The following is a 14,261-nucleotide window of genomic DNA, read 5'->3' as shown; positions in this document are numbered from 1 at the left end:
AATGATGTTATTCATTATAACAGTAATTCAACTCAGCAAAGCTTTTGACATCATACGCAGCGAATTTTTTTCGAATGTATTCCTGAATAAGAAATTAAATGTGTATTATACCTGATAAAAATTATATTCTTGTTTTAATCCTCTACCCGAGTCTAAGAAAACAAACTTTGTGTGTGAAGTATCTTTGCGACTAGACTACTTTTTTTATTACCCTTGGGTAAAGGATTAAAACAATAATTTAATTTCTTATTAACTATAATACATTATCTAACCTAGTGGTAAAAGTTTCTACAAATTGCTTGGGTATTTAATAAAAGCTAAATCGCATTTCAAGATTTTATTGCATTCACAAGTTAGAATAGCTTATACATGCAATAAAATCTCTAAAAAAACTTCAACTCTTGAGAAATTCGGCTGAAAAACTCGCAGTGCGAAAGAGTACATAATTTGTTTATGTCTATCGAGAAGCGATATATTGCAGCTGCAGTGCCATAAACTGGATCGTTGGAAATCATCATGTTTATCGGTTAGTATGTTTAGTTTTCGGTGGCTCTCGACGTAAAGCGCTTGTGGGCGTGCTCTTGCAGATAAAAATAGTTCAATCTGATTACGAAAGTTTTTATTGAGACGTTTAGGAGATAAGCTAATGAAACAGTACATCCATTGGCTTAAAAAGACGATTATTCTTCAGAAGGTTGCGCAATTAATCTTCTTTGACTAATGATTATAGAATTATTGGTTGCTATTAGATTTTGTCAGTAGAAAAGATTGTGTGCAAAGATTGACTGTGCACGAATATATAGTAGTTGGAGAAACAAATAGATTTGCTTAACTAAGTAGCTTATTCATTTTCTGTGGATGGTGTGTTTGTGTTACCAGAAAATGTTGCAACTTGTTTTCCATTATTAAATGATGCATATCTGCTAGAAACTGTCGTTAAAATATTTAAAAGCTGCAATTACCGTTTTTCTTTTATTCCTCCCCCCCAACCAGAGTAGTTTTTCTTTCCAATGGCGTGTTATTTGCTTTTATAAATTTCATAAATTATATATATAATTCATAAAGCAATAAAATAAATCTTTGGTTTATTACCTGATCTTTCGGATGCCGCATGGTATCCTCCTTCTGATTCGCACAAGAACAATAAAAGCTAAAATAACTCAGAAAAAACAATATAAGCGAATCGTTGCTATACACAAAGTGGCACCATTACAGATCTTAGAAGCTAAGTATGATCTAAACCCTATCATTCAGAGGAAGGAAATTTCAAAGTGAAGAAGGAGCTTAGGAAAGAAATGCAACTTCGATGAATAGAGTTCGGTCAGAATGGTTACTCTGTAGAGACACAGAGTGTATGTTAAACTATTCCGAGGAGTGAGCTCTACGTTAGCACGATCAGATGAGGCCACGTAAAACTTTTCTGTTTTATCGGGCATACGTTCACAGAAATTGGCTCACCTCCTCCGCACTTTCAAAATTAGAACCACTTACAGACCCTGTTGCCAGTGACAACACTCCTCTGCTCACCGAAACCGAAGAAACACTTATTGGAATATCCCATCGGAGAATACAGCATGTCCCTGTTGCACAATCCCTTAACACAGGAAAATGAATTGTCCATAAAAAGGAGTGTGTGTGTGTGTGTGTGTGTGTGTGTGTGTGTGTGTGTGTGTGTGTGTGTGTGTGTGTGTGTGTGTGTGTGTGTGTGCATTATTGCGTTACATAGGACTTATAACTAAATAAAAATTAAGCTTATTAGGATTAAATCCAGTAAATTTGAAATCGTTCATAAATGAATTTTCCATTGCCGATATTTCCACTATTTTTGTGAGAACTATCATAACAGATTTATTCAAAGTACTCTATGCTGGCCTGGTTACCCGCTCCAACCAACAATCACGAACATTGATGTTCATGATTGTTGTCTTTGTCTTAATAATTTTGTGTGGAAAGGGTAGCTGCGACCCGATATTTTAGAAGAAACTTTATTTTCAAAACCCTACGAGGTTCATGAGTTTCCTTAGTGCGTCCAATAAGAGACGTCAAATGTGAAAAACTAAGAACTCTGTTTTGTAAATATTTCTGTAGCACTTTCTGAGTATAAGCTTTCAGCAGCATACACTACAGAAAGTTTTTCAACATATTGTGTTCGAAAATTCGCAGCAAAACATCGGACTTGTTCGTTCGCGGTTGAAGCCTTCATTTGCATGACGATGCGAGGTAAAATTCCTTCTCTCTCCATCAATATATCATACTTCATCATCATCATACTTCAGACTTCAATCAGACTTCAATATATTCCTTAATTTGAAAGAAAACAAAAACACTCCGTAGAAAAGGCTTCACTACCATGGACGAAGTGATTTGAAGCACATCGAAAAAAAAAAAAAAAAACCTTGCCCCGTATCCGCGCTGTAACCAACCAGCTGTGGGGTTAGAATCCCATCGTGGAAATGTATGTTTGTATGTGTGAGATAGCAGGTGAAGTTCGTCGCCTAGTAAAAAATAAATTAAAAAAATACAAAAATATATATAAAATTGATTAAAAAAATCCATAACCTACCCACGGTACAAACGTATTACAGGTTTACAAATAAACCGTTCGTGGGAAAACGCTACACTAAAAATATAAATACATAGTAAGAGATCGACAAAGAAGTTCAGGTACACATATTAGAGGTTTGAAGTGACTTTGAAAGTTCCATGTGTGTCCTCTAGAGCAGGCTTTCTAGATTATGTAAAAATTAAAAATATACAATATATATATATATATATATATATATATATTATTATTATTATTATTATTAATTTTACGGGCAACTCCAGGGAGTCCTTAGACTCATCGAGGGAGGCCCCAAATCATATTCATCACAACTATTCGACATTCATACAGTATCTATCATACCTCGCCTTAAATTCATTCACTGTCACAGCATCCACCACAGACTCTGGCAGCCCATTCCACTCATTCACCACTCTAAAAGTAAAGAACCCAGCTCTAACACCCTTACTAACCACACTTTTGCACAGTTTCCATGGATGTCCCCTAGTCCTCCCACAACCAGCCATGTTCTCAAAAATATCTTCTGAATTAATTTTATAGAAACCCCTTCAGTAATTTGAATGTCTCAATCATATCTCACCTCCTCCGCCTATCAACCAATTTTTGCAACCCACAAATCCTCAACCTATTCTCATAAGGTTCATTCCACAGACCTGCTATCATCTTGGTAACTCGCCTTTGGATCCTCTCAACCTCCTCCCCATCAAGAAGAAACCTAGGTAACCAAATCTGGGCACAGTAGTCGAGATGGGGTCTTATCAAGGCTCGATACAGAGGAACAATAACCTGCTTGTCTCTGCTTTTCAATGTATTCTTCAGCAATCAAGTGATTTGATGAGCTGATTTGGCCACTTTGCAATGTGCCCCCTAAAGTTCAACTCCTTATCCACCAACACTCCTAAATCTCGTGCCTCATCAATTTCCTGGAGTACAGTTCTACCAATGTAGTAAACTGCTGCTAATCTTTTCACCCCAAAATGCATAACCTTACATTTTGCCACATTAAATTGGCGTCCATTCTCCTATATCATTAATGAACAAATTAAACAGCAGTGGTCCAAGAACAAATCCTTGTGGCACACCACTAGTCACAGGCCGTCTTATGGACTCTACTCCTGAATAAACCACTCTCTGATATCTATCCGTCAACCACCCTCCTATCCATCTCACCAACCCTATATCCATCCCCATCCCATATGCTCCAGTTTACTGATTAGAGTTTCATGTGGTATCCTGTCAAAGGCCTTAGCAAGGTCCAGTAGAATCGCTGTAAACCCATTACCCTTATCCAGTTCAGCCGTCACTGTGTTATAAGACGTATGCAAGTTGCTGAGGCATGACCTACCTTTCACAAAACCATGCTGTCCCCGATACAGTATCCCATTTTCATCTATCCAATCTGGTATTTTCCTCTTGACTATTTTCTCAAAGACCTTGATAATGATTCCTGTTATGCTGATTGACGGTAATTTTCAACAGCAGCCTTGGAACCACCTTTATGCAGCGGAACTATTTTCCCCTCTTTCCGCCCCCTTGGGACTGACCCAGACCCGAGGCTCAAATTAAACAAAATGGTCAAGGGCACTGACAATTCTTTAGCCGCTTCACGTACGACACGAGCTGGTATACCATCCAATCTCACAGATGTATTGACATTGAGGTTATGCAATAGACTACTCACCTCTACTTCATTCATCACAATTCCAGTATAAGCTGTTGCTTCTTCCATTCCTGCAATGTCAACACCTGGATTATATATATATATATATATATATATATATATATATATATATATATATATCATCAATAAAAATAGAAAAAATGATTCTTAGCTCGCCCACCTTACGAATGTACGTATAGGTTTGCAAATAAATCTTTCCTGGGTACATACATATATGTTGGAAAGAAATTAACAGACACTCTCATGGACAAAGTACATCGTGCCATGTAACGAATCACATGTTTGTAGCTGGTATAAATTTGAAGAATATGATGCTCCCAAGTCAGTGCAACTGTGTCCAGATGAAATGGCTGCGAAAAGGGAACTGACGGAAATTGAAAGAGGCATTGTGATAGGATGCCATGTTGCAGGCCTATCTGTTCGGCATGAGAGATTAAATTAATAGTTCTGTATTTCCTTCAGGATTGCTAAAGGGCCCATCATCAGAAAATACTGAAAATTAATAGGAGCCACCAAAATTTAACTAGTAAAATACTACGTCGAGAGAAACGGCTGGCAAAGAAAAAAAAAATAACTCAAAGAGTTTTCTTCAGGTGGAGTGGAATGTTTAAAAGATATAAACCACAAACTACAATACGACTAGCAAACGAAGAATATTTAATTATCCAAAAAAAGAAATTTCTGAAAAATTCAGGCGATATTTTGAGAGACTGCTAAACATATCCTCATCACCATCTCTGATTGAAATCGAGAATGTTTTAAGGCGCTAAAATAACAAAGAAGAATTGCAGCTATAATAACAGTTATGAAGAATTCTACAATAATGAAGAATAATAACTAAAAATTGAAGGAACACCCTTAATAACTGAAATTTATGAACTTTTCAAGCTAATTACGACAATAGAAGAAATCTCACTGAATTGGAATACAGCTATGTTATACATTATTTTTTTTTTAAACGACCACGTGAATAGGCAAAATACTATCTATCTACACTGACCAGGAAAGTAATCTTCAAACATAATTGTAGACTATCAGTGTGCTGCTACAAGAGAAAGTTGGTTGACAACTGATGATATTCCAATACTCTAACAATTGTTAGAAAAATATCATGAATTTGAGAAGGAATTATATGTCGTATATAATGTATGTGAACTATATATTTGTAGAGTTTACTTCGCAACGGATGCAATAAGACTTTTTTAGAATAGCACAAAAGGACATTCATATGAATATGGAATACCACAAAAAGGATACAACTACATATAATCGCCACATTCTCTCATTCTCTGCATTGCATGTTTCATATGGAAATATTCATCATTTTTTTAAAAATAAAATCTGGATTTCACTAAAGATGCTCTCTCTCTTACCGACTCTGTTCAACCCTGCATTGGGAAAAGTCATTAGATATCTAAATAAGCAAATAATGGAAATGAATGGGAAGGACATCCTACTGGTTTATGCTGATAACATCGCTGTCGTTAATTTAATTAAGGTAAGTAAGCTTATGGGTGTTGTTGACGTAAACCAGGAAAAGACTGAATGTATGCGCATTTCAAGGACCCATCAGGGCAGATTCATCTTAGTTGTCGATAATTAGGTATATCTCTGAACAAATGAATAATTTTAGTAATCTGAGAGTCAACATTTACAGCTACAATGCTATGCACAAAGAAACAGAGGAGAGAAATGAGAAAGCCAAACTTGGATATTTTATAATCTTACCACTTCTAAAATCCAAAATATTATCAAGAAAATTCAAAGACCAACTCTTAGTTATCTATGACCAATTTTACGGTTGTGAAACATGGTTAACAACAAAGGGAAATAATAGGAAACTATCACAATTGTAAGAAAAGTTCTGAGAAAAAGTTTTGGACTATATTTACAATTAAAATACTAGACTTTGCACGAAGACATAATGAGGAACCACGAAACCTGTTTCGAAGACCTAACATTTTATCATTTATAAGAAATAAGAGAATTGAGTGGTTTAGCCATGTTCGGAGGGCAGATGGCCAATTGATCAAACCGCCTTTCTTCAATAAAGGTATCCTTAACACGATGCATGGATGTGGCAATGAAAGATTAATATCAGCTGAATGAACACGTTACTCTAGATACAGCTATGAATAGTGATGGAAGATGTTGAAGAATGAACAGTTCGGAGCACTTTTTGTAGGCCTTCTTACCTTTTAAAATTATTAAATTAAATGCGAAATTGCGCAGTATCTAGTACCGTTGCAAGGCATTAAATTAACTAAGATTTAAAAATAAAACTACCCGTGCTATGATAAAGGAAACAATAACATATATGCTATTAGTTCTTGAACTGTTGATGGTATATTTTGTATTAGGTCATAGAGACAAAAGAATTGGTTGAAAGGCGATCAGAAAGTGCGAAATATTGTATAACGGATTTAGATATCGTTTTTAAAAAAAGAAGAATAAAGGGATCAAAGAAACAAAGAGGTTTATAAACTTTTGAATGGGTGTTATAGGATATCAACTGATGAAATGTTTCGTTATATGGAAGGTGGAGAGAGAGAGAGAGAGAGAACACGGGGTCCATGGAAGTTAAATTTATTTGCAGGCAAGAAAGGGGTAAGAGCTAGATTTTTCTCTCAAAGAGCAGCGAGTGAGTGGAATAATTTGCCCTTAGGGGTAGTGAGTGCATCTAGTGATGAATTTAAGGGAATGTATGATAGCTGGTTTGGGTGATTTATAGCCTCCCTCGATGAGTCCTTGACTTCCTAGAGCAGTGCTTCCCAAACGTATGGATGTAAAGGCACCCTTGGAAAAATTAAAATATTTCACGGCCCCCATCGAAAAAAAAATCGTAATACAGACATATTAATATTATATTTATTGTATTCATATTCAATAGAAAACATCCACAACGAATATCGCAAAAATCAAATGCAAATATTACATTTTTAGCATCTTACATACACATTTGACATGGCACACTTAGTCTTAAAACACTTTAAATTTGTTTTCATTATTTCACGGTCCCCTCAATAAAACTAATGGCTCCCACGGTGGCCGCGGCCCACAGTTTGGGAAGCGCTGTCCTAAAGGTCTCAGATAATAGATAATACTACTAATAATAATATCAGAGTGTTAAAGAGTCTAATATAAACTGAAACACTTTTAAACTAAAGGTAATATAAGATAGGTGTGCAATTCCTTTCGCTAGGTGCATTTATTATTAAAGGAGAGATTAAAATCACTAGTGTGAACAGTGGTGACTTTCACTGAATATGTCACCCGGCTAATTAATAATGCTAGGAATATGTTAATCAAACAGAGGTACAGAATAATCATCTATAATAATGGTTTAACACTTGTAATATATAAAACACAATTACATCACCCAAGTATGAGCAAAATCTACGGGTATACGGTATACTGTTTTTAAGTCGCATACGAAAGAAGAAATATTTTCTGTCCTTCATAACCTTCGTCCGCGCGACAAGCCTAGTGGCTATGGGCTTCGCAACCATATGCCTGGAGAAGGAGTGTCCTAGGTTCGTTTCCCGTCGATGACGTGAGGAGCTTAAGGATCTTCCTCAGCAATAGCCAAATTATCCCGGTCTTGGGCGTGGACAGCAGGGTTTTTTCCGCAGTTCATCCCGCAAGCAGGCAAACCGGCCCCGTGAACACACAGGATATTGCCATAGGATATAGTACGGCAAGGAAGGCAACAGAAAACCATCTTGCTCATAATCATCTCCTTAGTATGGTAGCATATAGCTATTCCCCCCCCCCCCCTGCCGCCGTATGGCAGAAGGGAATAGATAGATATAACCTTCCATACGGTTGTAACGAGTTGAAATACTAGTTATAGACAGGATTATTTAACTACGTACGCTAGTTGGTTCCAAATTTTGAGTAGCAGTGCTGGTCTATTTGTACAACTATTTCCCCTATATTAGAAATATTTTCCTTTATCTGCTTTTCGTTACATAGCTTTCCCACATAACAACCACAATAAGTACAGGGTGGTCATAAAATAACTTTCCCTCTTTGGAGATATCTGTAGCTAAAACCAATTAACGGAATGAGACCAAATTTTATATTGAGACTTTTGAAGGCATGGGGAGATGATTTTCGCGAAAAAAAAAAAAGTACCAAAAGTCGCCGATAGGGGAAATTTTGGCGCTGGTAGAGCCGAAAACAAGCGGTTAATTACATTAAAGGCAGCTAAAATGGAATAATAACATTTCGATGGTGTAAGCGACAGCCGCGTCACAATGATAATAATAATTAAACTAAAACAACAACTTGCGAGAGACACAGAAATTAATGTAGTGATTGAACTCACAGGAAATAATGTTTTATTCATCAGAATCAGGGTCCCTGGACCACATAGACGATTTTCAATGTGCTGACCTTTCTTGTGTACAACAAATTGCATCCGGTGTGCGACATGCTCTTCAGCTGAGCGTAAGGAGTCGGATTGGATGTTCATAACAGCCCGTTTTACGTTCTCTTCCAAGACATGCAAGTTGGGAACACCACCAACATACACAACGGATTTTGAATACTCCCACAGCCAAAAGTCACATGGAGTGATGTACGGGGATCGAGGCGGCCATGCTGTCGGAAAGAACTGACTGATAACCCTCTCATTAGTGAAATGCTGGCGTAAAAGGCACTGTACTGAACGTTCAATGTGCGGCAATGCTCCATCCTGCATAAAAATTATGAAATCCAAACATTGTCTTTGCTGCAATGCAGGAATGACAAAATTTTCCAGCATTCGTCAATAAATCTCTCCAGTAATGGAGCAGGTTACAGGACCTGTAGGAGTAATACTCTCAAAAAAGTATGGTCCTATTATGAAATCGGCTATGAAGCCACACCGCACGGTTACTTTTGGAGAATGCAGTAGTACTTGCTGGATCGTTTGGGGATGTTCAGATGCCCAAATTCTGCAGTTGTGAGTGTTGACTGACCCATTCAGATAAAAATGAGCCTCATCACCCCACAATATTCTCCAAGGCCAGTCATTGTCGACCTTCATTTGGGCAAGAAACGTTAGCGCGAAGGTCATGTGCTTATCATAATCTGCGGTAGTTAGTGCTTGCACATGACTGAACTTATACAGATAGAAGTGAAGCATTTTCCGTAAGATTTTCCAGACTGTACCATAAGCCAGTGCTTCCCAAACTTCTCGATGTCAGGGCCCCCTTTGCAAAAATTAAAATATTTCACGGCCCCCCTCAAAACAAAATCGTAATAGAGAGAGATATATTATTATAATATTTATTGTATTTATAATCAATACAAAACGTACACAGCGAATATTGCAAAAATCAAATGCTTATATTACATTTTTTGCCTCTTACCATTTGGTTCTGAAGACGATGCGGGCTGTTCTGGTAAAATATGAAATACTATCCTTTTTTTTTTTTTTTTTTTTTTTTTTTTTGAGTATGTTTCTGCTTCTTCTGATTGTTCGCGGGATTTTTTTTAATTTTTTATCAGCCACTTATCCATCTCAGGGTTAAATTTTTTAACGTAGAATAGATCAAATAATATCACCACTTACCGATACTGGCACTCCACAGACTGATAACATGAAATTAGTGAATATTACCTGAATAAGGGAATCCCCGGACCAGGAACATTTTTCTCCTTTGACTTTTCTCCCTTTACGGTAATTAAGCCTAACGCGAAACAGACAGCAAAGGCAGGTTATTAAAACGTGCATATGATTGGTGCGGTATTAACAAAAGATCGCGCAACCGAAAGATAAAAGCATAGCTGACAATTGAGTTGAAATGCTAACTCTCTTCAATCGAATTCTGTATGTGAAACTGCCATAACATTCATCTGCCATAACAATCTAAGTAATATATATATATATATATATATTACTTAGTTTTAACACTTTTACTAATTTTAACACGTTCGGTTGAATTTTATTGCTTTGCTGCCTTGGGAAATCGAACTCACACACATCTAATTAATAACAATAGTTTTTAGTTAGATACTGTGTTTGCCCATGCAACATATGGTTTTGTTTTAGTCTATACAGCATAGTTTCTGTATGAGGGGACATGTGATTCATTAATTAGTGTGTTTTTATTCCAGTTGTCTCTAATTGCACTGTTTGTTGAGAAATATATTACACAGACTGCTCATACCTTATTCACTGCACTGGCATAATAAAAGTACTTGTTTTTATTGCCTCTGCAGTATAGTGGCTGTTAGGGAGGAGGTGTTGTTTACCACTGCAAGCGAGTTATTATCACCCCACATGAACTTGTTTAAGCTTTTTTTCATGTGTGAAGTATATGGGAAACTTTTATTGGTAACAGAAAACTAGCTCAGATGACAGTGATAATATAAAATGAGTTTTGATATGTACATAAAGTCAATATCAACAGTTCTTGATATTAAAATATAAAAAATAACAAAAAAGAAATAATAAATAATAAAAGTTAAATAAGTTTCTTTTAAAATAAAAAAAATTACTTAGTCTTAAAACATTTTAAATTTGTTTTCATTATTTCACGGCCCCCCTCAACAAAACCTACGTCCCCCAAGGGAGCCGCGGACCACAGTTTAGGAAGCGCTGCCATAAGCCATATCAAGTTTGCGAGCTATGGCACGAGCGCTTGGACCAGTACTGGTCCCTGTGTCGTCGAACACTGCAGCAGCAACGTCTGTTACTGTCTCTTCTTTCACTTCTTTCCGTCCTCTGCCAGGTCTAACTCCTGGTGATCCAGTTTGTTCAAACTTCTTAATCATAGCTCTCAGTGCTACAGCTGACATAGGACCTGTACGCAGGTTATGAAGCCTTCTAAATTCGCGAAGGGCCGCTACGGCATTGCACTGTTTAAGGTAAAACAACTTAACAAGTAAAGCACGCTGAGGCAAGGTAGGACGCATATTGAGCACAATTCGTCAGTCATTCGAATGACTGCCTGAACGTTCCCAGTCCCTTTTTAAGTCGAATTGGTGGTGCTACTATCCTTTTTACCTGCGTTTACTGCAAATATTTAACTGCTTTCGGCTCCGCCAGCGCCAAAATTTCCCCTAATAGCGACTTTTGGCACTTTTTTTCGCAGTTTGAAAATCTTTTTTTCGCGAAATTCATCTCCCCATGCCTTCGAAAATCTCCATGTAAAATGTGGTCTCATTCCGTGTATTAGGTTTAGCTACAGATACCTCCAAAGAGGGAAACTTAATTTATGGCCATACTGTATTTTAATTATTTAAACTGTAATAAATTATTATTAATTAACCGTATTTAAGATATATTAATAATTCTATGTATAATAGCAATTATTTAGAAATATTATATTTATTTAACAACAAAAATTTCAATCACTAAGGTGTTACTTGGGCCTTCACTCTCTGATCGGATCGCTTTCCATAAGAGAAATCTCTCTTCGCGGTTTGAAAATCGATGCTGAATGAGATATGTAACATTTGTCTGTGCTCATCCCATGCAAAAATGAAACACAGAAATACAAAAAAATTACAGTCAGAGGGCAATGAAACATTTCTTTGCTATAGGTTCAGCTGTACAAACTGGAATAGCGGATAAACAAACATTAACTTATGCAAGTTCAATATATAGACAGCTATTAAATATAATATAGACCTTATAGAATTAAAAATTTATAAGTCCATATAGACAGTTGTTTCGTTGATGTTGGATGCCGTTTTCTCTTCTTCCGCCTCATGCATGTCACTGTGAACGTGAACAACTTTAAGATTTTTTATTTTTTCCGAATGTATAAACATTTAAAATATGAGTAATTAAATATTGCAGTTCATTTTCGCAATACTCCATTTAAACGTGTCGCTAATGATTAACGTAAGAAAGTCCAGCAATAAAGTCACTGAAAACAACTTTTTAGATTAATTAGCTAATGAGATCCATTAATAAGCATTGTTAATTCATGAGTAAGAGCAGAATACTTTTTGCTTACCGTTTTCCTCTACCACATAACTGATATACGGCATTGCACTGTATCTTTATCTATTCTTATCCATGATAATACCCACATACCCAAATAACACCGGACATCACTTTTTTGGAATTAACATTAACGTACAACCTTTCTTATCATAAACACATCGCAATTTTTATCTTCTTCATACTCCAAAGAGCACAGCTTCATTTTCGAATTTAGTTAATCAATGGCTCTCCTTACTTCTTCCACGTCACCAAGATGGCTGGCCTGTTTCGATTTCGTGCCTTTTTATATATACTTTCTTGGGCGCTATGCAACTGTGCTGACATCTACATCGACAAACCTGGCAAAAAATTAAGCGAATAGTCAACAATCCATATGAAGTACAATTTCAACTCAATGAACTAGACTGTTGATTATTCTTTCACCCCCCCCCCCCCGCCCTCATGTTATTTTGGGAACTGCCTCCTTTCTCCGGTATTTGTTAAGGATGATAAAATTACAGTTATTGAAGAAAAATGTTAAGAAATTCCACCTTTCTTCCCAACAGATAGCCCACTCACCAGTACTAAAGTATTATGCTTGATAGACGTGGGAGTGTATAAAAATCGGAATATAAGGGAGTTCTTCCTTATCTGCCACGAAATATATACATCTACTCTATATGTATAAAAAGATAAGCCAAAATTTGAAACGTTTTTATGTCACGTTTTTTGTCTTACCAGCTTACTAGCCCCCGAACTCGGAATATATATATAGAAAGAGAGAGAGAGAGAGAGAGAGAATTTATAAATTTATAAACAAGATCTTAATTTCGAGATGATCTTACTTTTATACATGATAATAAATTCCAATCAAGAAATATGTGCAGAGTAGAACTTTTATTCTATTACAGTTATCATTAAACCAAATAATTGTTTTTATTTATTATTTTATTCATCACAGTTTTATAGTAAGGCATTAGAGTAAGCTTACCTTACTCGAACTAACCTTAGCGTAAGATAGACTGTAATTTAGAAAGAAAAAAAAAATCCCTCCTTGTATTGTACGACGTCGCACCTAATCTACGTCTCGCAGTTTTACAAACTAAAATCTAGGACAATCTAGGACAACTAGAGATACGCATGCGCTATCTGCAAAGGCAATCCATGAAATTTGATTTGTTTTCTTTTCTTTCTTTTTTTTTCCTAAGGAAATAAAGCGCGACGATATTGCTGGAAGAAATTATTCAAGCTGAAAAATATGGAAATCAATTACTTACTTTGCTTGCCTTTTGCGAGCAATGTTATCCAATATATCACACCATTCAGCGATGTCCACATTCGTGACACTCCTGGGCGGAAGCTGAATGTTGTGAGAATTGCTCTGAGCATTATAATTATTCCTCTCGGCAAGACAGTTATTCGGTGCAGAATGGGAGTTGTTCAAAACAGGATGTGAATTACTACTCTGCACTGCACTGGAATTTTTTTGGTTATTATTCTGAACTTTCTTCTGCGCATTGCTCTTCGGTGCATTAGGACTCTTCCGCGAATTCACTCCTGACTGAATAAACATGGCAACAGCACAACACGCAAACACAGTATTATACCGTATTCGAAGCAACTGTGCAACTCTTTATATTCGTTATCTTGGCCAAGAAACTGCAGATACCAAGCGGATGAAGTGATTGGAAGGCTGTAGTGTGCCAAGTAGACTTCTAACCAACCAGCACACAAAAGATGAAACAGGAATACTTTATTGCAACCCCTAGCATCTTATAAGTTTTTTTTTTTTTTTTTTTTTGGCTCGCTTTGCTCATTGCATCATAACAAGAGGAAAAACAGGATCTGTGCCAGCTATAACGGAGAACAAATCATTTATTCATCTTTTACTAGCTGTCATATAAACGTAGGAAAAATAACAGTGTACTTTTTGTCGATAAAAATGTAAATGGATTTTTAAATTATCTAAGATCACTTAGACGGAGTTCAAGGTTAAAGACGTTGTGCTCACAATATAGCAACTCCTAAGTAATTCATTACATGGAACAGTAAAAATTTAATGAGAAGAGATTTATTGAATTTAATGGGTACCG

General features: G+C 36.3%; 1 protein-coding gene across 1 annotated transcript in view; it reads right to left on the bottom strand.

Annotated features, from left to right (window-relative positions):
* Positions 1 to 13,741, bottom strand: part of LOC150105358 (voltage-gated potassium channel subunit beta-2-like) — a 740,084-nt gene extending 726,343 nt beyond the window's left edge. Inside the window, exon 1 of the mRNA XM_090393939.1 lies at positions 13,446 to 13,741. Within this exon, the coding sequence (XP_090250065.1) occupies positions 13,446 to 13,741 (296 nt within the window). The remainder of the gene's footprint in view (positions 1 to 13,445) is intronic.
* Positions 13,742 to 14,261: the final 520 nt, after the last annotated feature.

The sequence above is a fragment of the Typopeltis vanoorti genome, chromosome 6 (genome assembly GCF_054136105.1).
Source record: "Typopeltis vanoorti isolate ZY-2024b chromosome 6, IOZ_Tvanoo_1.0, whole genome shotgun sequence".
NCBI classification, from domain to species: Eukaryota; Metazoa; Arthropoda; class Arachnida; order Uropygi; family Thelyphonidae; genus Typopeltis; species Typopeltis vanoorti.
The sequence above is the reverse complement of the archived record's forward strand: the minus strand, read 5'-3'. Positions and strand labels throughout refer to the sequence as shown.